General features: G+C 34.4%; 2 protein-coding genes across 2 annotated transcripts; one reads left to right on the top strand and one right to left on the bottom strand.

The window, feature by feature from the left end:
- Positions 1-268: 268 nt before the first annotated feature.
- LOC136062162 (olee1-like protein) lies at positions 269-1,376 on the bottom strand. The gene is made up of 2 exons (XM_065760920.1): positions 1,149-1,376; positions 269-849 (listed from the first exon to the last, which is right to left on the bottom strand). The coding sequence occupies exons 1-2, from the start codon at positions 1,300-1,302 to the stop codon at positions 503-505; spliced, it is 501 nt and encodes a 166-aa protein (XP_065616992.1). The 5' UTR covers positions 1,303-1,376; the 3' UTR covers positions 269-502.
- Positions 1,377-5,997: 4,621 nt separating this feature from the next.
- LOC111997886 (uncharacterized) lies at positions 5,998-12,707 on the top strand. The gene is given in 8 exon segments (XM_065760915.1): positions 5,998-6,219; positions 8,996-9,245; positions 9,248-9,556; positions 11,625-11,719; positions 11,867-11,941; positions 12,038-12,199; positions 12,288-12,366; positions 12,478-12,707. Coding segments are annotated over 7 exon segments (1,116 nt in total). The 5' UTR covers positions 5,998-6,219; positions 8,996-9,064; the 3' UTR covers positions 12,693-12,707.
- The last annotated feature ends 12,585 nt before the right edge of the window (positions 12,708-25,292 follow it).

Genomic DNA, 25,292 nt, shown 5'->3' with positions numbered 1-25,292 from the left:
ATATTATTTTTTAGGAAATAAAATTATATGAGTAAGATACTTCCTAAAATATATCTTAAGTTTTATTCTAATGTTACAATTTAAACAATTTGATTTAAACATTCCATTATCTTCAAAATTCTATTCTTGTGTTGTCACCAAATAAATAAATAGTAATAAGTATTACATTACAACACTTGTATTCCTTGTAATACCTACTCCTATTTCTATGTAATGACCATTACAATTTACCAAATGCGCCCTTAGTCACATAGAAAAAGCCGTTGAGCGCAATTTGGCCGTTGAAGGTATTATATCCCAAAAACACCCTATATAAGAATTACTCACAATACCTATGGCATATTATATGGATCGCAGAAACCAAACAATTATAGATTAATCATTTAAACCTCACAAACTACAACGAAAGGAGTATTAGTACATACATAACATACTCACATAACTTCTTTTAAAAACCAAAAAAAAAAAATTTATTTTATTCTGTAACAAATTAAAGGGATTTCTATTGTTGGATATCAGCAGGGACGAGCTCAATTTCTTTAAGGACTGCATCGCACTGGGGAAGACGTTCCTTCCTCAAGAAACCAAGAGAATTGGGAAGGCGTACCGGGCTTGAAATGCCATTGTTGAGTGTGAGGCTGACCCTAGCACTCCTCCTGAGGAAAGGATCCTTGCTCACCTCGTTGCAGTTAGGATCAGAGCTCTTAACCAGGGCTACTTCACAAATCTCTTCTTCATGATTTCCGTCCACCAGAAGTTGGTAGCTTCCCGACGCGTCAGTCACAGCCTCATTGCTGTACAGTATGCTACCGCCTTCACGGTCCCGGCACTCTATACGCACTCTTGCATCTACATCAACAGTACGTAGTTACGTAATCTCAATAATTCCTTAGGAAGTCTAAACCAATTTTGTTACTTGAAAATAGCGTAAAATTAACTTGACAATTAATATAATTGATGCTACATCAACAATACAATAAAACCAACAAACGAAAGAACTTTTTTAAATTTATATTGTACTAACACATAAAATGTAGTAAATTTTGTACACATTTGCAAAAGGAAAAAGTGTACCCTATACAATACGATGTAAACTAAGAATTTTACTAGTCAGTGTTTTAAGAAACTGATAATGAAGTAATATTTACCTTTCATGTACGTGCTGACCCTTGTTACAAACTGGGTACGGCAGGTGTCACAATAAACCTTGCCCTCCACAAAGAAGCGGTCTTCGCAGTAAGCGAAACCAAGGAGGTACAAGAAGCAAAGGGCAGCTGCCTGGATAATAATAGACTTTGCCATTGTTACTGCTTGCTCTTTTTCTTTTCTTTTCTTTTTTTGTTTAGATGGAGATTTGATTCAGAGGACTAGGTACAAAGAAAATGGATCTCATTTATAAAGGAAAAAGATTATGTTATTTTTTGGGAATTTGATAAAGCTTTCTTGTCGGCCGTAATAGTTTCTGAGGTTGTTATTTTTCACTTAAGTTGCATGCGGTTGAAAAAATATTTGACCCAGTCTTCTGTTCCTTTAATCTCTCTTTGTCATGAAAATTAAGTTCTTCCATTTTAGCTATAAAAAATTACAATTAAATATTCACTATTGAATGTCAATAATACTGCTAAGAAACCATCCAAATTATTTGCTGCGTATTAGTAGGATTGACCAAAATAAATACTCCACGTCCACATTCTGCCTACCTGCTTTTCACTTTATTTATAAAGCATTGAGTTCAAAGAGAAAATTCCGTGGAGGTGTTCAAGAAACTTCATCCATGTTGGCTTCTTTTTTTTTTCTTTTCCTTTTTTGATAATGGCTTCTTTCTTCCTCTTCCATTATCTTCATTTTCCCAACCTATTTCTCAACGGATCTAAAGGCCCTTCTCTAGAATCTTCCTCGTAGCATGAGCATCATAGAGAGAGATGGAATTGCTCATGAAAAAAAAAAAAAAAAAAAAAAAGACGCCTAAAAAAGATAAATAGGAAGAAATTGAACATCTTAAAAGACAATGTACCCTCTGTTATATTGGTTGATGTGTGTGTGTGTGTGTGTGTGTATAAAAGACTTCGACGAAATTTTCAATTAATGCCATTATATTGCATTCATGCGACCATTCCTTCTAAATTTGATAGGATGACTTGTAGCAAACCATCTCCCGATCTCCGGCCCCCCGGCAAAAAATGATATTTCTCTTTGAAATCTCAATTGACGCACTGTACTTGCTAAATAAAAGTACGAACTAATAGAAAAATAACATAAGTGCCTTACTTGTCTATCTTGAATTTGTGGTTGCACCGTTGTGTAATGCATATGACATATACACTATACAGACCACCATTTGCTCTCACTGGAAGTTTCTTTAGGACAATGGAATTGGTAATATGGTTTGCCAGAAACCTTCGCCTTTATACATATTCAACTCCACCAACAGTCTTATATTCAGACCTCTCTCTTGATCTCTCTTTACGATTAAGGATTCTCACAATAGGACTGTTAAGACTAGGGGCGGCAATTCATGTTTGTGGGTCGGATTCATGTTATATCAAGTCATAAGTATTTGGCTATATGGGTTGACCTAAACTCGACCTATTTAGTAAACGTGTCAGGAACTCTCAACCCGAACACAACCTGTTTATTAAATAGGTCGACTTGACCCGACATGTTTAACTCATTTAATTAACAAGTCATATAAAGGTCAATACAAATAATCCGTTTAATAATCTATTTGATTAATAAGTCATACCTAATCTATATAATTTTTATCAATTCCCATATCTAAAATTAAAATACAATTACAACTATAAATATAGTAATAAACATATACATAAAAAAATAAAAAAAAAAAAACCCCATAAATTAAGCAATAATATCAAAATAACTAATAACTTTATAAGTTAAAACCTAAACGGGTCAGACAGGTTCACAAGTTGAACATAAACACAACCCATTTATTAAACAGGTTAGCTGTGTCAACCCAAATATGACCCAAACTTGTTTAGCATCAACCCATGACTTATTTATAAATAGGTTAGTCGTGTCGAGTTCGCGGGTCTTGTTAGATTTTGTTATACCTAGCTGTTATGCTCACTACTAATCTTATTGAAAGAATGAAATATAATGCAGGTATATCTTTTTTATCAAAGGTTGAATCAATCATCAAAAGAAGAATCAAGATTAGAATTAGGATACATCCTAAGAAAATATCTTTATTCATTTTACTTACAATAGGTGATATATAAATAAGAAATAACCAAAATAAGTCATGCTTAAACAAGTTTTACAACACAAAAACTTGCTATATTAATTCCACACTTGCTTCCCAAAGTTTATTTCACTTACATCTCAACTCTGTTGAGCATAAAGGACTCAGCACATCATTAACGACAAACATATTAATTAAGACATGAAAAGTTTAATTGAAAAAGAAGAAGAAGAAGAAATTTTTATATGCAATAAGTCACTTTTTACACACACATCTATAGAGAGAGAGATTACAAGTTAAAGTCAACACCAGGGTCAAAAGGAACAAGAACTTTGATTTCGCATAATTTGGAAAGTTGTTTTGCTCTATCGGGTATAATATGAAATGCTTTTGCAGCATTTTCGAAACATTCACACAAAGCTTTGCGTATTGGAGTGGTGGTAGATTGTTGCAATACATTTTGTGCACCTTCAAAACATGCATGGCTTGGGTCAATTTTGTTAAAACCTCCTTGAATGTTATGTCATTTAAAGGACTTGCACTTGCATTTAGGACCAAAATCATCGACCCAAGGCTAATACTAAATAACTCATCATTTTTTCTCCATCCTTCTTTGAATTAAAGATTAGGGTAAATTCCACTAGTATACCTTAAAGTTTAGGCTAATGTCAATTAGGACCAAGACATTTCAAAACTGACTAGTTTGGTCTTTAAAAACAACTTAATCCCTAGCACTGTTTGTCGCTTCATTACTCATTTTTCTTTTTCTTTCACAAACCTATCTCTTCTCTCTCTCTCTCTCTCTCTCTCTCATCCCTCTGTTTCTCTCTCATCCCTCTGTTTCTCTCTCTCCAACTGGGCACACTCTCCTTTCTATGCTCACCCTTTCATTGTCTCTTTCTTCTTTTAGGCAATGATAGTGGTGTGTGGGTTTGGTGGTTTTGGTTGGTATAGGTCGTGGTTGTAGGTTGTCATTTGCGGTGGTTGTGGGTCGGTGGTGGGTTTTGGTTTGTGGTAGGTTTTTTGGTGGTGGTGGGTTTTGATGCGTGGTAGGTTTGTTGTGGGTTTTTGGGTTTTTTTCATTTGGGTTTTGTGGTTAGTGATAGTTTTCGATGGTGGTGGTGGGTCCGATATGGGGTGAATTTGTAGTAGGGATGGTTGTGGGTTTTGATGGGGTGGTGGGTTTGCTATATGTTTTTGGATTTGGATTTGGATTTTGTTGTTGTGGGTTTGGCTGGATTTTGTGGGCGATGGTGGTGGTGGGTTATGATATGGGATAGATTTGCTGTAGGGTAATTGTGGGTTTCGATGTGGTTGTGGCTTTGCTATGGGTATTTTGAATTTGGGTTTTGTCAGAAGATTTGAGTTTTGTGTTATGGGTTTGGCTAGGTTTTGGTATGGGTAAAATTGGGTTGTTAGTTGTTTGTGGTGGTGGTTGTAGTAGATCTCTATATGTGTGAGAGAGAGAGAGCGAGAGAGGGAGAGAGAGAGAGAGAGAGGGAGAGAGAGAGGAGTGAAGACAGAAGAGTAACAGGGAGGGACGAAAGAGGAAAGAGTCATAGAGAAGAAAGAGAAACTAACAGAGGGCTAATGGTATTTAGGGACCAAGTTGTCTTTAAGGACTAAATTGATCAGTTTTGAAATGTCTTGGACCTGGTTGACATTAATTAGCCGAAATCTCAAGATATGGTAATGGAATTTACCCTAAAGGTTATTACTTGCTTACAAGCTACTCGTTTCCTCTCTTTCTCCTTCACATATTTTTCTACTTATAATAAACTATATCATAAGAACAATTTAGAGAATTAGCTGTATTAACTATAAATAAATTTTGCTAAAAAAAAAACTATAAATAAATAAAAGGAGATGTTAGCAAAATTTGAATACAATCAATTTAACTAGTAACTTTGTATCTAAAAAAGAGAGAGTAGTGGATTTTAAATATATAAAAAAAATACTATCCAATTGATATATAAACACAAGAGAATACTTCGCTTAAAATTATTGTAGTATGTTTCAAATCGTATGGAGTTGACTCTGCATGTATGAAGACCTACATGTAAGATTCACCATTATGTGAGAGAAGAATGTAATACACCAGGCATAGTTATTAATTTCATAACATATTTTTTGGCTACATCTAAATTGTTATTTATCTTGAAAAAGAAGATCTCACGGAAGGAAATTAAAAAAAAAAAAAAAATCCTAAGTTAGTTATTTACTAATAAATATTATAGGTCACTTCCACCTTCCTCACAAGTCACCTAGTCTCATCTTGCAAGTACGAGGTTAAGAGTTTGAGCATTGATACACCTCATTAATTGTACGAACAATTCCGTGCCATTTATGAGTAAGATTCAAGTGGGTCTAGACTCATGAACTCAATTACAAGCTCTTTTTTTTAGCTAAAAAAAGAAATAAAAGTTAAATTTTACCTTCATAAACTATACATCTTTTACAATTACTCCTTAAATTATAAAAATACACACTTTACCCACCCTAAACATTTGCCTGCCCTTCTAATAAAAAGTCACCCAGTCTCAGCCACTTACGGTAAATGCATGGCACCAGATTTCTCCTCCTTTTGATAGAGGGGACACTCGCATGTACAACAAGTATCGAAGTGCCAAAAACACTGCTGCTCACAATTGTTGTTGATGATTTACTAAAAGTGAAAATGTAAGCCCACCGTCTTCAAAGAAGCGTAAAATTGACGCTCCAGTTATCACGGTCTCAGAACCTCAAAAATTCCACGCGCTACCACAACACGTGGTACTAAACACCGTAATCGAAAGTCTCAAACAAAATGTCTTAGAAACAAGATTAAGTGCAAAGGCGTCCCTGTTTATCAAAAGTAGTGGGCGTCCAGATCCTTTTCCAGTTTCCACCCAAAACCCCAAACCTTAAAAAACAAAAACAAAAAAAAATAAAAATAAAAATTTTCCCCCCAATTTTCTTGCTCTTTTTCTCTTCTTTTCTCACCACCCAAACAGGCTTAATAAATTTATTCAAAAGAGGTATGACTTTTAAGATTTTTTCTTCCCTTTCAATTTGTTTTTTCATAGAATAATTTGTGGTGCTGCATTTTTGGTTTATACTAATATGCTCTAGTAAAGTAGTAATGCATAGTTGATCTGTTTCAATTCCCCAGCTCTGTTTCTGAAATTTATTTAGAAAATTTTGATTTTTGATTAATTTATCTTGGTGCTTACTGTCTGGGTATTTTCATGTTAGGGTCTGCAAGTGCAATTCTGAACTTGTGAGGGAACTTTACTTATCAAGTGAAAGCCTTTTAGTTTCTCACAGTTTTGTCATATTTTGTTTTCTAGTTTACTGATAGAGTGCGTGTACGGATTGAATTCCCAAGTGGGTTTTCTTTTTATATTGTTGTATTTGACAATGATCATCGTTTGTTGATTTCGTGATTAAATCCATTTTGGCTTAGTTGAATCCTTTGTATATTCTCATCGGTGATTCATTTTACCATGGAATGTATGCACGCACGCGTTTGGTTATACTATTTGAATGACATAGATAAAAAACTGAAAATTACTAACGGGAGACTCATTGGCAGTTGTGAATTAAATAGTTTTTTTTTTTTTTGGTAAACATGAATTCAATAGTTTTAAGTGGTCATTAACATGTGTATTCTTTTCACTTCCAGTGGTTAAATTTGAGAAACTCATTTTGTTCAATTGCTTTCCGTGACATTGATGATGGAGGGTACATACTCTAAAAGCACCTGTGGCTTCAATGTTGATGGAAATATCAATTTATCATTATTTTCATACTATAGTTCTTTTGGGTCTTCTAATAATTTTAGAATTATGTGTTTGTAATAGAGAGTGGGTAGAGGTAGTAGGGGCCAGGGGCCAATGATTGCTTAGTGAGTTTAACTATTTAAAAACTTTTGGATGAAGAGTATTGCTAACTCTGCATTGATAGGCAGTGTTGTGACCAGGATCTTTCTTTTGTTTGTTATGTTTTTCCACAATTGTGGGTGCATGCATCTATGTTTGGGCATTTCATGATATGTAGTGCAGGGTGTTTCTACTATCACAGGCTTGTCATTTGGAAACTTGTCAACACAACACATTCTGAGTTGAACATGTCTGAGATGCTTACTAAATGGAATATGTCTGAAATTCTTGATAATAGTCAACACTTTTTTACTCAAAATAATGCGCTTAATTGTAGCAAATCCACAAAGATACCATTTTTAGATGCATCCCTGCATTCTGATACTGTAAAGTTTCCCCCATGCAACACGTTGTGTTAGTGTTGGAACAGGGAATCTGTCCCAAAAAGGATACAGTTCCTTCCAAATTTGTAATTATTTTTTTATAGATAATTAGAAGTGCCTTTTCACTAACATTTTAAGTGTTTAACCATTTGAGAAGAAACTTTTTTCCTTAGGATATATGTATACAAATGAATATTCCTTTTAGTGCTGAGTTTACTCTTTAAATGTAGAGCAAAATAAAGTTTCTGACGACCAAATGTAATCAAATTGTGAGGGCTAGGTCTTATTTGCATGCAAGTTGCTTAGTTTGGATTGAAACTACTGAAGTGCAACTTTTGGGTATTTTGGAATAGTAACTGATCCCTTTTTGGGGTTGATTGATATATCAATTTTTGTTAATGGGTATTGGACACACAATTTTCAAGGAATGACGAGGTTACATAATATTATGATGCTTTAGAGTCAATGCTCATGGATTTTGGGTGAATCCTTTTGTTGACCTTTTTTGAGAAATGGACACCCAATCTGTTGTTACCATTTGTGGCTTGATCACCAATTAAATATATTAATTGAAGAATCAAGCTGCCAAATATATTAATTGTGTTGTGGTTGCATTCTAATTTTAGATTTTGAGAATCGAATAATCGTCTCACCTGTTTACTTTTACTATCAAGAAATGATTATATTAGATTTTATAAATGAAGTTTCCTGTGAGTTCACGTGCACGATTTGTTTGCTTACTTTTCCAAAAAGGGAAAAGAGCTGTGTATCAGTTATTTTAAAGTCTATGGATTGTTGGCTGGCTTATGTATCAAAAAAGAAGAAGAAAAAAAAATTGTATCTGGGTTATTTGGAAGATCCTAACATATGAAGAAAACTTTGGGCTTATAATATTTGTAACTAAATGACCATGGTGCTTGTTATTTGTTTTCTTTGGATTTCTTGTGAAATATAATCCATCTGAGTGAATTAATGTGTTTCCAAAGGAAATGTCTAGGGTTCAAATCCTCCCCCCCCCCCCCCCCCCCCAAAAAAAAACTATCAAGTGTAAAAAATAAACCACAAGAATTAGACATTGTCACCTTATTTTACTTTTCACATAATGGACTTGACTCAAAAAAACAAAATAGAAGTGAATAGCTTTGATGTTTCAAATGAAGGTTCTTGTTGGAAGATTTCTTTTGACAAGCAGTTATTTGGAAGATTCTGACATATAAAGAAAATTTTTGGCCTATAATAATGTAAGTAAATGACACACACGTCCACATAACAACAACAACAACAACCAAAAGCCTTATTATTATTTAACTAAATGGTCTTCATGCCCATTATTTGTTTTCCATAGATTTCTTGTGAAGTATAATCCATTGGAGTCAGTTTCTTTTCTTTACTTTTCCTTTATTTTTCTTTTATTATGGCTTTTATAAGTCCCAAGTACTTGGGTGGCACCTGATTGCACTTTTGAGCATGGCTACTTCACAAAAAAGAAAAGAAGAAAGTTTTGTTTTATGTTCTTAGTCCCTAATAACTTGTATGTTTTTTCCATTTAGGTTTTATTTCTTCTTATTGCCATTGGTAATGGAACTCAAAGTCAACTAGAAGTTACAGGGCAGACAAAGATGCTTCCTCCACCACCTGGAGCATTTCAAGATCGTGAAGACCTTATTAAACATGTCCGTGATTTTGGTGCTAATCAAGGATATGTGGTTACTATCAAGAAGTCTAGGAAGGACAGAAGAGTCATCCTTGGGTGTGACAGAGGAGGGATTTATCGTAATAGGCGTAAGATTGATGAAAGCAAACGCAAAGGAAAGCTAGTTCACGCCTTATAAATTGTCCTTTTGAAGCCATAGGTAAAAAGGAAGATGATGTCTGGGTACTAACCATAAAAAATGGGGAACACAACCATGAGCCATTAAAAGACATGTCAGAACATCCTTATAGTCGTCGTTTTACCGAGGAAGAGGTTAGGCAAATCAAAGTTATGACAGAAGCTGGTGTAAAGCCTCGTCAAGTGCTTAAGGCTCTCAAGCAAGGTAATCCGGAGCTGCAGTCAACACCAAGACATTTGTACAATCTCAAAGCAAAGATCCGTCAAGGAAATCTATCAGGTCAGACCTTTTCTTAAGCTTTTAAAATCAAATAGGTCATGCAGTGGCTGAGATTTGTAGATTAATAGGATCTTTATTAGGCAGAATAGTAGGATTTGTACTCTCAGGGCCTCATGGTAGCAAAGTGGTGCTCTATTCTGATTCTTAACTATTATATTCTTTGTTCATGATTAATGTTGGGGAACCAATTTGGACTGCTTGGCAGTTAAACAGCGAGATTCAGGGGAGTAGTTCTTGGTGCCCCAGTGGAGCAAGAAAAATTATTGGCAGGGTGAATATCACTTAAAAATGCTTGTTGATGTTGATGGTCCTCTTTTAGGAGCTCCTCCTTATTAGAGGTCTCGGGCCTAAGGGATTCAACAGTTTCAAGTGTTTAAGTGCTGAAAGTGTGGGCCAAAAAAAAGTGTTTGGTAAGAGTATTTAATGAAGAGTGTTTGAGTCATAGTTATGAATTTAGAGTGTTTAAGCACTATATTTTGAGAACACCTCAAGAGGTGTTTTAGGGCCTATTTAGTTGGAGATTTTAGGTATCGTTGTTTAAAATGATGTGAACATTGTGGTTTAGAAAGTGTTGTGAAAACATGTGTTTACAATATCCAAAATGCAAAAAATGTGTTTGGTATCATGTTTCAAATAACATGTTTTAGAGGGTGTTTGGTACATGTTTTCAAACAACAATTTTTAGTTTTTAAACAACCTTACATATATTTTCACACACTTTTTACCTACACATATTTCCACATATATTTTCAAACAATAATTTTCAATTTTTAAGTGCATGTACCAAACACCCCTAGTGTGTGAAAAAAACATAATTGTGTGTTTGGTATGTATGCGTTTTTTTTTTTTTAACTGACAAGCACAGTACATTTAATTTTTTTATTTTTATTTGAGAGAGAGAGAGAGAGAGAGAGAGAGAGAGAGGTTAGTTTATGTATTGTCTAATCAAGTGGACCCCATGGTTTTCAATATATTTACAAAAGTGCCATTGAGCAATGTTGTTTGAAATTTGAAAACTGGTAAGAAGAGTTTTCTAAGTTCATTATTTAAACACCCTCAAATGAGCAATGTAACTTAAAAACTCCAATAAAAAACACCCTTATCAAACGTGTTGTTTTTTTTTGGATCCCACAGTTTTTAGTGTTTAAACACTATAAACTGTTGTTCATACACCCTAACCAAACCGGCACTTAAATTTTCAAGTAACAGTTTTGAGTGACATTGTTGTAATTATTTTAAAAACTGTGGTACCCATATGATATTGACAACACATATAACACACTTTTTCTTAAAAAAACATACTCATAACACACACTCAATTTTATTTTTCACTTTCGAAAATATGTTATTAGAAACATGGTACCAAATACATTTTTTTTTGTATTGAGTACTTTAAACACGTGATTTCAGAATACTTTTTAAACAATAGTTTTCACATTATTTTGAAAACCAATACCTACTCATATTCCATTGCCTTGTGGAGCAGTGTTGCTGCCATTACCTCATGGGACTGGCCATGAGACATACCTTACTATGAAAACATTTTATATTTAAAAAAAAAAATTATTGGCAGGGTGAATTGTGAATACTTGTTATTATTTTTTGAATGCCCATTTTGATTAACAAGTAGGACTTGTTTACAGTGGGTCCAAGTTTCATTTGTTTCCTTCATTGTGGTTCTGTTAGCTATATATGGAATTGGGGCTTCATTGGTATTGGTTATATGTATCTGACTTTTATTGAATATTTGTCAGAAATAATTTTAGCTTAGAATGATAACCAAGCAGGAGCTAGAAGGTACCCTTTTGAAGTTATCGAAGTACCTTGCAATCTTTTCTTCCAGTGCTGGGAAAGTGTTCCTTGGAATGTAATTTGAAGCCTGGATGAGAGTTGCAGTGCTTGGAATGCGTAACAAGCACGTGCTTAAGAAATGGTTGCTAGGCTTGAAAGTGGGCATTTTTATATAGTTCCAGTGAAAATGTTTGACTAGAGAAAGTTGTCCACCTTGATAATCTTGAAAATTCAGTATTTATTTAAAATTTTATTTGAAAAAAAAATGTTTTTGCAGAGAAAAGTTATAAGTCATGGAGGCCGAATAGGTCTGTTCCCGTGGAAACAAATGCCACTCCAACTGGGGGTTCAAAGCAAAATAACAACCAGCCGGTAAGTTTTGAGGTAACAGGAAAATGGTGATGTGGATTAGGTTTCCCTCCTTATAATTTATTTCTAGTTACATCATCTCTCAGTTGCTTTCTCCCTCTTTCTGTTGTATGTATCTGGGATTTCAACTTATTTTAGAGTTAAATGTAGCTGAAGGTTCCTAATTTTATTGGAGGAAAATTTGTGGATTCGCATGGCTCTTCGCTGATTGACGTTTTAAATCCTGTAAGCTCCAAAATTTCCATAGTCAAACCTTTTATTTTCCTCTTCATAGAATTGTTTCTTTGAGTGGTATTTTAATACCTTATGTTTCTTAATTAGGCAACACAAGAGGTTGTTTCTCAAGTTCCTTTGACTACCTATGAAGAATTTAAAGCTGCAGTAGCTGCTGCAAAGCACGCTTTTCCTTTGTGGAAAAACACACCTATTACCACTCGTCAACGTATAATGTTCAAGCTCCAGGAGCTCATCCGCAGAGATATTGTAAGTTTATTACAATTTCATTCTTATATATATATGCTTTTGATTTTGTGAATTTTAATTTGGGCAGCACAATATGTTGTATTCTCAGGACAAGCTTGCCATGAATATTACGTTAGAACAGGGTAAGACTCTGAAGGGTGCACAAGGTGATGTGCTCCGTGGTTTAGGTTAGTCATTGCATATATCTTGCAGTTTCTATTATCATTTAGTAAAAAATATGTAAGTTCTGTTTCCACCTTTTCAAGATTAAGCTCATTCCCTTTCTGTTTTGCTTGCAGAGGTGGTTGAACATGCTTGTGGAATGGCAACTTTGCAGATGGGGGAGTTTGTTCCTAATGCATCTAATGGAATTGATACATACTGCATTAGAGAACCAGTTGGTGTTTGTGCTGGGATATGCCCCTTTAATTTCCCTGCAATAATTCCTTGTGGGTATGTGTGCAATCTTTCCGGGGTTCTTTTATATGGATATTTATTTTTATTTCAAATATAGTTCTCTCTTTGTATACCACCACGATATACTTATTTTTCTTTATGTTGTGATATTTTTTCCTCTTATGCCTTTCATTTAATCATTTATCCTGGAGGCTTGTTTGTTCATTTTGTTTGTGTAGAGACTGTAAGTTTTCTATCAAACTTGTGTGCACACACTCTATGTTGTGTTTTATACTAATTGTTTGCATATTCTAGAAAAAAGAAATGAAAAGGAAACTTATATTCTAAATTGTTGAACAATTTTGCAGATGTTCCCAATTGCAGTTGCCTGTGGTAATACCTTTGTTCTTAAGCCATGTGAAAAAAACCCAGGTGATTGCCAACGTTTTTAATATTGTGTTTGTCTATATTCTTGGTTTTGACTTTTGATTCTCTTGTAATCAATAAAAATTTTAGAAGATACCAACCTATATTGGATAAAGTTAATTAATCTTACATGAATGTGGTAACTTGGAGAATGGGTTTGATAGCTTCCATAGGCTGTGAAATTGAGTTGGTGAGATCTTAAGCAATATTCTATGTGCTCCTCATCAGATGGATTGAGTTCATTGTTTAAGTAGCTACTCCCTGTTTAAAAAGTTTTCTTTGAAATAAGGCTCGCACTGAGACTGATAGAAATTACACCACGGTTATATCTTAAGGTGATTCAAAGTCTTATACGAGTTGTTTCTGAATGGCAGCATTTTCCCCCCTAGAGAAGCCACTGAGTGAAGGGACATTGGGCTAATGAACATGAGGAATGTCATTAACAATCATCTATGTATGGTCAAACAAAAAAATTTATAATTTTTTATATAGGTAATTGAAGAATTCATTGAAAATGAAGAAGTTCATATTCCCCATGTACAGTGGCTGTGTACTAGGTATGTTACAAACATCATCTGAAGTTACACAAATCTGGAAATTTCTTCAAATTAGAGAAAGAGTGACCACTCGAAGCAGTCGTCCAATCATACATAGAACGTACCAAAAACAGTTTCAACTCCAAAGGTGAATGTTCAATCCCTTCAAAAGTATGCAGATGCCTGTCTCCAAATAGTCCATATGATGCGTTACCTCCCATAAGTCAGCATTAGGATGTCTGCCAAATCCCCTTTTCCAACAAGCCAGCAAATTTATTACCCTCTGTCTTTGGCGTAACCCAATGGAGCCTGAACAAGCAAAACACCAATGACCATAGATTATGTGCAAAATTGCAGCAAAGGAACCATTTATTTTAGAATCCCCAGTGTTCTTGCACATGCAACATCACTTTACAATACAAATGATGAGGGAGACACAAAAGGATTATTATTTAGTATTATTTATGTTTGCAAGCCCATTGTATTTTTATGTTTAGGTCCTATTAGTTTATTGGGCTTTTAGTTATTGGGCTTTTAGTATTTTAATTTAGAAGTAAGGTTATTTTTGTAATAAGGCAATTAGGGTTTCCTAGCCAATTAGAACTAGGGTTTAGCAATCCTATATAAACAACCTATTGTACTCCTTGAGGAGATAGTTGATATTTTGATGAATGAAAACAATGGCCGTTTGGTCTTTCTTTGGTCTGGTGCTGACTCCAGGTCTACCCTAGGTGCTGACTCCTAGTGGTTTCCCCGCTTGGTGCTGACTCCGAGCAAGGCCTAAGTGCTGACTCCTAGGTCATATCTTTTATTTTTCCGTTATTTCAGTTTTGTTCTGGTTGTCCTGCGTCATATTTGGTATCAGAGCAAACACCGATCCGTTGAAGAATTACCGCAGGAAAGAATCAGAAAAAAAAAAAATCACATACCCAAAAAAAAAAAAAAGTTGCTGTCCTATAATTGTGCTACCCGTCAGAAGACTCTCATTGCAGAGATTTTTCTTTTCAGTTTTGAACCCACTCAATTGAGGAGCCAAACCCGTGACTATCAAGTGCAGTAAGTTAACCACTAACAAGGTGAGCTATGGTAATATCTGACGCACCTTATTTTGATGGTGATGATACTTATCCNTTTATATTAATATAAACTTATTAAAGTGCCTATCTTATTTTCGTTTTTGATTGATGAGTTACACATGCACCTAATGGGTTTTGAATACGGCTCACGCTCACCTTGCTCTTACAAAGGAAGGTGCCGTTTGAGCTAAAGCTCATTGGTGTTAAAGTGCTTGTCTTATTATGGATTAAGAGATGAAATTACCATCATTTAATTATTATTATTTTTCAATCATTTGTGTGTCGTATGCTAAGCTCAAGTGAGATTGCTTGTTACTTACTCAATTAACAGGTCTGAAGTGTGAACTGTGCGGTGCAGTTTAACTTGGTAAAGAAACTAATGTTTGGACATATGCTCTTTGGATTATATTAAAGAAAAACACATGTTATTATCAGATAAAAAATAAAAATAAAAAAAGAGGGGGGAAAAGCACAGGCTAGATCAGATAATTGTCACTTGTCATTGGAGCTGATCTTCTACGAATGTTTTCTTATACCTAAATAATCAATATGCATAGCAAAAATGAGGTAGAGAGCAAGAATCAGACCTTAATATCAAAAGGAAATTTGTGATTGCTATGAAAAGTGATTGAAATATGTAATGATGTATGAAGCTAAGTAGACATTTTTTCCTGCATCAGAACTAAGATTAAATGGCATATTTCAACAAAAGTGTGAAGGTTATGTTTGTTTTAGCTTAAAATGTCAGCTTATGTCTCTGCCAACTTATGTACAGTTTTTTAAAGCGTCACTTTTTTTGGTTACAGTTGCACTTGCACAGCTTACTTTTTGAACAAAATAAGCCAATGAAAATAAGCTCAACCAAACACACTACTATAAAGGAAGCTCATTGTTCTGGTATTTATTTGGTATGCTGGCTTTTTTTTTACTTTATTTATCAGGGTACTCAAACGCGGAGGAAGATTCCTATGCCTTGAATTGAGCCATGTGGAAGTTCCTGTATTTAAGGAATTGTGAGTATCTGATAAACATCTTGATGCGGGAGACACAAGAAGATTATTATTTAGTATTATTTATGTTTGCAAGCCCATTGTATTTTTATGTTTTAGGTCCTATTAGTTATTGGGCTTTTAGTTATTGGGCTTTTAGTATTTTAATTTAGAAGTAAGGTTATTTTTGTAATAAGGCAATTAGGGTTTCCTAGCCAATTAGAACTAGGGTTTAGCAATCCTTTATAAGCAACTTATTGTACTCCTTGAGGAGATAGTTGATATCTTGATGAATGAAAAAAATGGCCATTTGGTCTTTCTTTGGTCTGGTGCTGACTCCAGGTCTACCCTAAGTGCTGACTCCTAGTGGTTTCCCCGCTTGGTGCTGACTCCAAGCAAGACCTAGGTGCTGACTCCTAGGTCATATCCCTTTATTTTTCTATTGTTTAGTTTTTGTTCTGGTTGTCCTGCGTCAATTTTGGTATCAGAGCAAACACCGATCCGTTGAAGCATCACCGCAGGAAAGAGCCAGAAAATCTCACCCATAAAAAAAAAAAAAAAAAAAAAAAAAATGAAGAGGTTAAAACCACAGTGCTTCCTATGGTTCATAAGGTTCAAGAAGAGATTTTACTGATTCCACACATTGATTTTGTTATTCCAAATGAGTTTGATGTGGTGGAATTCAAGGTTTTTCTTTTCCCTGTGCTCCCTAAGGTGATTTCAGATTTGAAGCAAGTGTTACTTGTCAGCATTCTAATCCCTCAACACTTTAGAACTCGAGGTCAAGTTTTCTCCAACCAGAGGAGAATGATGCGGGAGACACAAGAAGATTATTATTTAGTATTATTTATGTTTGCAAGCCCATTGTATTTTTACGTTTTAGGTCCTATTAGTTTATTGGGCTTTTAGTTATCGGGCTTTTAGTATTTTAATTTAGAAGTAAGGTTATTTTTGTAATAAGGCAATTAGGGTTTCCTAGTCAATTAGAACTAGGGTTTAGCAATCCTTTATAAGCAACCTATTGTACTCTTTGAGAGTTAGTTGATATTTTGATGAATGAAAAAAATGGTTGTTTGGTTTTTCTTTGGTCTGGTGCTGACTCCAGGTCTACCCTAGGTGCTGACTCCTAGTGGTTTCCCTGCTTGGTGCTGACTCCAAGCAAGGCCTAGGTGCTGACTCCTAGGTCATATCTCTTTATTTTTCTATTGTTTAGTTTTCGTTTTAGTTGTCCTATGTCATGGATCCCTAGCCACTGCTTGGATGGGACAATATGTTACCTCTAGGAACCCGTTTGTCATACCTTTTCTTTTGTTATTAATACCATGGTTTTCAGACCCGGACCGTTCATTGAACCGTAAAAGAGAGAGGTTCAAGGTTTTTAAGGTTGAACCGGGGTCGAACCGTAATGACGTCATAATTAATTTAATAAATTAATTTAATATAAATTAATATAAATAGAAAATTTAACTAAAATAATCCAATTAAATATAAATATCTATATTTCAAATGTATATTTTCATATCATAACTTTTAGAAGACAAATAAGAAATATAAAATCCTAAGCAAATTTAAATATAATATCTATTTATTTATTTATTTATATATTGATTAGTTAAACTTGTAATAATAATAATAATTATATAAGAATTAGAAAGACACTCAAATAAAATAAAATAAATTATTTAATAATTTTAAATTGAAATAATTATTATATACTTAACTGTAAATATTAATTAAAATTAGAGTAATAATAGTACCAAAACATTTTATACAAATTTTGCCACGATTTGCCATGTGAGTGATAGAGATATAAACTCATAATTTTTTTTTTCATTACTCACACTTTGCCATGTGTCAAATTATAGCAAAAAATTGTGTAAAATATTGTGATACTACATTACTCTTAAAAGAATAATGCTAGAGATACAAATTATCTTACAAAAGTTTTTACAAACTACTGATGTGGTGAGTGATTATAGGTAAATAAAAATTTGATATTAATGGTGGGCCTAAATGTGATACAAATTCTTTAATTGGATTGTTAATCAATGCCTTACGGCACTCGTTAACATGACTCTTTGTAAAAATGTTGTAAAATAATTTGTATCAGAACATTACTCTTCTTAAAAATACTTAAAATATTTAATGCAACCAACCATACATGTCACATCATGCTGAAGCAGATGAAAAAAACTTGAATCTAATGGCTGAAATTTTTTGCTTTTATTAAAAAATAAAATGCTTTCATCATTCCAATGTTAGCCACGTGAGAGATGCATATCACATCATGCTGGCAGCCGAAAAAAATATCTCAATTGAATGGTTGAAGTTTTTTTGCTTTTATTAAAAATTTAAAACCTTCCATCATTCCAATGTTAGCCACGTGAGGGACTTTGGAATTCAAAACTCAAAAGGAGTAACAAAGTAACAAGAAAGAAAGAGAACACATTGCTCCCATCAAAAAAAAAAGAAAAGAAAGAGAACACATTGATAGCACTGATAGCAGTAGTATTCAGCGAAAAAGAGTGATCTCCACCGTCAACGGAAAAAAGAAAGAGAAGAAGAAAAAAAAAAGAAAAAGAAAGAAGAAGAAGCAGCAGCAGACGACGAAGGCGTGATCGGCGAATGTGTTGGCAGTCTACTGGCTGCTGCTTCAACTGGGCGCAGACACTGTTTAGTTGTGTTCTTCTTCTTCCTTTTTTTTTTTTTTTTTTTTTTTTTTTTTTGAGGAACTTGTCTTCTTCTTCTTTGGTTCTTTTTTTTTTTTTTTCCTTACAAATCCTTTTGTTCAAGATCTGAAATTATCAGATCTCCTTCTGATCTTTGTTCTTCTTCATGTTCTTTCATTTCTTCTAGATTTGATCATAACTTCATACCAGTGTCTGGGCCAAAAATCACCGGAAAAGTTGAAACAAAAGGAAACCGTTCGAACCTCAAAAACCGGTCACGGTTCACAGAACCGGGCGGTCGGACCGCGGTCCGTGCGGGTTCCTGCTTTTTTTGCATGAAACGGTTTTTCACCCTAAACAAACCGTAAAACTGAACGGTTCGAGGTTTTTCCGGTCGGACCGTACGGTCCGGTCCGGGTCTGAAAACCATGTTGGGGAGCAGTGGGTTATGTATGCCTTACAAGGTAATTGATTTGTTGGAAGAGGCAATTTGGCAGACATCAAAATGGAGAAATTTGAAATGTGATCCCATTACGCCAATGGCGGACTATGTAGAGAGAACGCAACAAACAGACATTTGAAGGACTTAAACAAACAATAAATACACTAGGATTTCAAGAAAGCAAACCAATCATGAATCTCAAGGAAAAAGCTACAATCTCATTTCCAAAAATACTGATAGCCTAAAGTTGTTTCCTACATACAGTTAGTACTTAATTCCTTAATCAAACTACTCTTGTATATCATGAGACACTACGGTTGCCTATAACTACCACAAAAATTGATGAGTCATAGTATTTCCACTAAAGAATCTAGGCATAATAAGACCTAATCTGGATATGAGATATAACCTATCAACTATAATCTTCCAAGAACAAGCTTTATCATATTAGATATTCATAAGTTTCAATAATATTGACAAGATGAAAAAAATAGCTACATATAGACATGAATAGTCCAGCTTTTGTTATAGCTAGTCAACACCACAAAATCAATAATTAAATATTACTTTTGAAAGATAAAGTCGATTCCACGACCGCCTCTTTATCCTTTTTGCATTTTAATGCTTTTCCCAACAGATTCTGATGGACTTTAATTCCTGGCAAAACCAAAAAAGAAAAAGAAAAAAAAGAAACACGTGTTAGAAATCTAGTCCCTTTTTTCTTTTACAAGTAACTAAAATTTTATTAAAATAGATATGATGTGTACACAAAATTCTCCTAAAAATTATAAGATCAAAGAATTATATTGAACAAGAGAAAGAGCCTATAAAATCAAATGAATACCGCTCAAACAAGTATCAAGTCTTACACGAAATTTAACAAAATCTTCCCATCATTAAACACCCACTGCTTCAAGACAGTTATGCAAACCAATACCAAGACAGCCAATTAAGCAAACAAAAATAATTCATTTTAGCTCCATTGTTTTACCTCTTCCTCTTCCTCTTATTCTTCTTCTGCGGAGGATCAATCACATTATCCCCATCAAGGAGAAGAAGACTCCCAATACAAGTTGCCACCTTAAACACATACGGAAAACTCCGATTCTTAACCCTGTAGCATCTATTCTTTTCTATGTCATACCAAATAAGGTTCGTACGGCCGCATTCTGGGTGCTCCTCCAACAGAACCTTCTTGCCATTGGTGGAAAACATTAGAGTCCTGAAATACTCAAAGTTCCGACACAGTACATTTTTCTCAATTTTAAAAATCTGAGTCCAAGAACCCTCTACCCCATATTTTTTCATCAAATAAACGTCACAATACATGTAATCATGAACAATACAACAGAGGAGTCCTCCCAACACATCCAAAAACGTAGACAGATAGTTTTCTAGCGGAACCGGCGTCCCATAGAGCCGGAATTTCTCAGTGGCGAGATCGAAAGCAAGAAGCGACTTCCGATGCTGCCCAACTCGATCAGCCACTAACCAATACACATCTCCATTCAAAGCCACCGACTTCCAGCAACATATCACCATGTTGGGCCATCGTTCATCAATTTTTTTCCAAGAGGGCGATCTCATACTACACACCTTGACTTCAAACTCCATCCCAATCATATCTTCCATATAAAATTCTATAACCCTCAACACCTTATAGTCGTCGTTACGCGGATCGTGCCCGAATGCTAAATGGGAAAATCTAACGTCCGAGAAACCAGAGGGCTCTTCGATCGGTTCGAAGGGAAATCTCCTGTACTTCCTGACCAATGGATTCCAAACTGCGACGTCTTGCTTTTCGTGCCCATTGTGAAGGCAAACCAAGCCGTCGCAATAGTCCGAGACGACCCAGTTTAGTAGCGGCTGGTAAATTTCAACGGTCTTGCCGAACCGATTGTATTTGGATGAGAATTGAACGGCGGAAATATAATGTGAAGCCGGAGCGAAGTCCTCTTCGTTGAGGATGAGGGTGCGGTCTCTGTTGGTCTCAATGGAGAACTTGAGGTGCATTTTGATGAAATATGAACTAGTGATTAGGGAGTACCATTCCTTAGAAACGCAGAGGAAGCGTACCACAGACTTCACTGGTAATCGGATTAGTATCTCGGCGATTAGGTCTTGCAGTAAATTCGACGTCATGGAAATGGATTGAATGGTGGCTGTACTGTAAATGTAAAGGAGGAAGTTAAAAGGTTCGATTAAAGGTAGAGGGATCTGGCGAAGTTGTTGGTAATTGTGCAGGGAAGGTGTTTGCAGAGAGAAATGATTGAAAGAGAGAGTTAAGTAGTACTTAGTACGTGATGTGGGTCATGTAAATTGACTAATTCGACCCTTGCGAGCGGTGAAATGAGATAACGGAACCCGTTTCCCCCTCGATCCAAAATTCAAATCAGTCCCTGAAATGAAATGAAATGATCGCATCCGCTTTGCATCTTATTTAAAAATTAATGGGATAATTAATATTCCTCGATTTAGAGAAATGATATTCAACCTCAAATCTGGAGGGAAGAAACACTTCTCTTCATTGAGGTTTGAAGAAATTTTATAATGAAATATTTTAAATTTTTAAAAGAATCTCTTTACCAAAGTTTAATTATGGTCAGTAAAAAAAGATAAATTATAAATCTAAAATATAAATGCAAAATTTATCAAACACCAAAATACTTGTAATGACAAATATCTCTATAATCCATGGAAAAAAAGAAAAAATAATAATAATAAGAAGCAAAATTCACTCTTATTATTTTAAAATACATTTTAATTAAAATTTTAAAATAATGAATTTCAATTATGAAGTATAATAAAATTGGAAACCTACCCTTAAGTAAAGAGCAAGTTAGTACATAATATTTCTAATATTAATTTAACAAAATTTGATCAATTGGATGTCAAAGGAAAATGTTTTTTTCCCTTAAAGTTTGGGGTGGAGTGTTATTTTTCCAAATCTCAAGGAAGGGGAGTGTAATTAGGGATGACAAAATTTTCCTGACTTGCGAATACTCGACCGACTCTAACAAGGCGGGTTTTACCCGACACGTGAAATATTACGAGCAATTTTGGTTTTATTAATTCAACTTGTAGCTGGTTCGGATCGAGTGCAAGTATTATGCAAACCCACCCCAAACCCAACCCATATAAATTAAAATTACTAAAATACTTAAGTATATATATACCACTAACTATATCCAAAGCCCTAATCACTCTCACTTTCACTGTCTCAACCACCCTATCCCCCCTCAAGCTCTCACCCTCACCCTCATCGACCCACCCTCAGTCCCTCATGGGCTTACTCTCATCGACCAACCCTCAGTCCCTCACGGCCTCACTCTCACTTTCTTAGCTGTCGCCCCCCTCAAGCTCTCACTTTCACTGACCCACCCCCAGTCCCTCACGGTCTCACTCTCACTCTCTCAGCCCTGCATTTCCACCTCGCCGCGGTGACGTCGATGGCAACTCCCCCTTTGTCACTCACAGCAACTCACTCTCATGGTCATGGGTTCGTTCTCCACTTTCTTTCTTTTTTAGGGTTCATTTCCATATTTGAACCAATTGATTATGGAAATTAAAGCTGGTCTTCAAAAATCTTACAACCGAATTGATTGTCATTTTCCTATGACTGTTTCAAAGTATTCTTGCAAAAAAATTCCAAACTTCTTAAATGAATTTCATTTGTATTCTACACATTGCTTATCAATGGACCTTTTGATCTTATGTCAAGATGTTCTCAATAGGTTTATGGCCAGTTTGGATTGAGGGAGAGGGAGGAGAAGTAGAGGAGAATAGAATAGAGTTGGCCAAAAACTATAGCAATTAAAGGAAAAAAAAAACCAGTCGAATGTCCCCTAAAAATAAGCCCTCTAATGTATGTTGGTGATTTATTTTTATTTTGCAAGGCCAAGTTTAGTGCATTTTCAACATTGGAGAGGTATTTGATGACTTGTTGAGAGTAATCTAGTCAATTGATTACTAGATATAAATTCAGCATTCCAACCTACACTACGTCAACTTTTAAGATTATTGTGGGCTGGGAGATGTACGCATAACGCATATAAACTCTGTAGCCAAAAGCATTCTAACCTACACTGTCGGCTTTCAAGCTTTCAATAAAAGATGTGTAATAGCATTGATGTGATCCCTTTACGCCAATGGTGGACTATGTACAGAGAACGCAACAAACAGACATTTGAAGGACTTAAACAAACTATAAATACACTAGGATTTCAAGAAAGCAAGGCAATCATGAATCTTAAGGCAAAAGCTACAATCTAATTTCCAAAAATAGTAATAGCCTAAAAGTTGTTTCCTACATACAGTTAGTACTTAATTCCTTAATCAAACTACTCATCTATATGATGAGACACTAAGGCCTCCTTTGAGAGGAGAGAATGGAATAGAATGGAAAGGAATGAAAAGAAAAATTTTAGAATATTCTTTCCTTCCCTTATTTGGGAGTTTTAATGGAGAGAATGGAAAGCTCATTCCCTTGTTTGAGAGTTTAAGTAGGAGAGAATGAAATGGGTAGGAGGGAACACTCATTCCTCTTTATTCCCTTAAAATCTCAAATTTTCATTCCTCCTGAAATTGGGAGGAATGAGAGAGAATAAAATTAAATTTAATGATTTTTTTACTAAAACTCCCAAAATACCTCTATATATTTAACATTTTATTTTAAAATAGGGGTCTAATAGTAATATTGTTATAAAATGATTTTATTCTATTCCCTCCACGTTGCTTACAAACAAGATTACTTACATTCCATTCATTTTCATTCCTTCATTTTAAAACATCCAATCAAGGTTACTTAATTTTCGTCCATTCCATTCTTTTCCATTCCTTTCTCTTACTTAAATACATTCTATTCCATTCTTTTCCATTCCCTTATGATCATTCCATTCAATTATTTTCCATTCCCTTATGAACTGCCAAACAAAACCTAAGGTTGCTTATAACTACCACAAAAATTGATATGAGTCATAGTATTTCCACTAAAGAATCTAGGCATAATAAGACCTAATCAAGATATGAGATATAACCGATCAACTATAATCTTCCAAGAACAAGCTTTGTCATATTAGATATTCCTAAGTTTCAATAACATTGACAAGACGAAAAAAATAGCTAAACATACCATAAGACATGAATAATCCAACTCTTGTTATATATAGCTAGTTAACACAACAAAACCAATAATTAAATATTACTTTTGAAAGATAAAGTTGATTCCACAATCGCCTTTTTATCCTTATTGCATTTTAAAGCTTTTCCCAATAGATTATGATGGAATTTAATTCCTGGCAAAACAAAAAACAACACTTGTTAGAAATTTTCCTCTTTTTCCTTAGGCCAAGTGCTTATAAGGCAAGGGTGGGAGGTGTCTCTCCCTGATGTGGGATTGAGCAAATCTGTGCGGGTGGGAGCAAGGGTCGATCCTGCCTATCCCAAAGCAGATAATACCTAATTGGGGAAAGATTCGCTCCTCCCACAAATAAAATTGAATAGATTATTTTATCATGTTCCTATTAAAAACATTGACTAGCATTTTCTTTATATCTCATGTTTTGTAGAATGATAAAATTTTAAAAATATTTTTCCTAATTATATTATTAATAAAATTAAAATATTTATCTTAAAGAAATTTGACTAGTTATTTTAAAATTCTATTGCTTTACAAGAAAAGATATATATTTAGATATTATGAAATCAAATGGTTTCTAAATCACCATTTGTCTTTTAAAAAAAAAAAAAAAAAATTTAAAGTATTTGTTATAAAGAAGCATGTTTGAGCTTTGACCAGCTTACAATTCCATTATAAACGATGTTGCCTTTTATGGGTCACAAAGTTTCTTCTTGCTAAAGTGCACCTACAACCTTTGAAAAGAAATTCTAGAATCACAACTAATTTCACACCAAATTTTCAACCCATATGGCTAATTTAGAGTGGTGAAAAAAAAAGTAGTGAACTTGTATGAAAGTGATAGGCAGTCATCATATAACATAGTTGTGAAAATGGGTATAAAATCAATCAATCAATATCAATATATATATATATATATACTCCCTTCGTCCCATTTTTTTGTCCTTTATTCCATTTTGAGATGTCCCAAAATATTGTCCTGTTTCTAAAAATAAAAGTCATTAATTTACTAATGTTCATATTATACCCCTATTAATTTACTAATTTAATTTTTTGATACATTTTTTTAAGGATAGTTTTGAAAACTTATACATTTTTAAAAGGTAAACAATATAATAAATGATGTTCTTTTAAAAAGTTTGACTTTTCAAATAGGACAAAAAAATTGGGACAGAGGGAGTATATATAAACAGAGACCACATGCAGGAAAGCATAATGTTTTGCTATATGACACCTTCTTTGATAGCTATCCAATTTTTTTTTTGGTTCAAGTTACACCTCATCTATTACTTATTACTCCTCATCACTCCTCTCTCTCAAGTCTCAATTGACTAAAATAACTTTTAAACTTTCAAGTATACCATTAATTGTTTAATAAAGAAAAAAAAATACCATTAATTCAACACTTCTATGTCTAACCCTTCAATTGCTTGCCTCTTGCAA

Source organism: Quercus suber, unplaced genomic scaffold (assembly GCF_002906115.3).
Source record: "Quercus suber isolate HL8 unplaced genomic scaffold, Cork oak 2.0 scaffold_387, whole genome shotgun sequence".
Taxonomy (NCBI): Eukaryota; Viridiplantae; Streptophyta; class Magnoliopsida; order Fagales; family Fagaceae; genus Quercus; species Quercus suber.
This window is presented reverse-complemented; position numbering and strand designations above follow the sequence as displayed.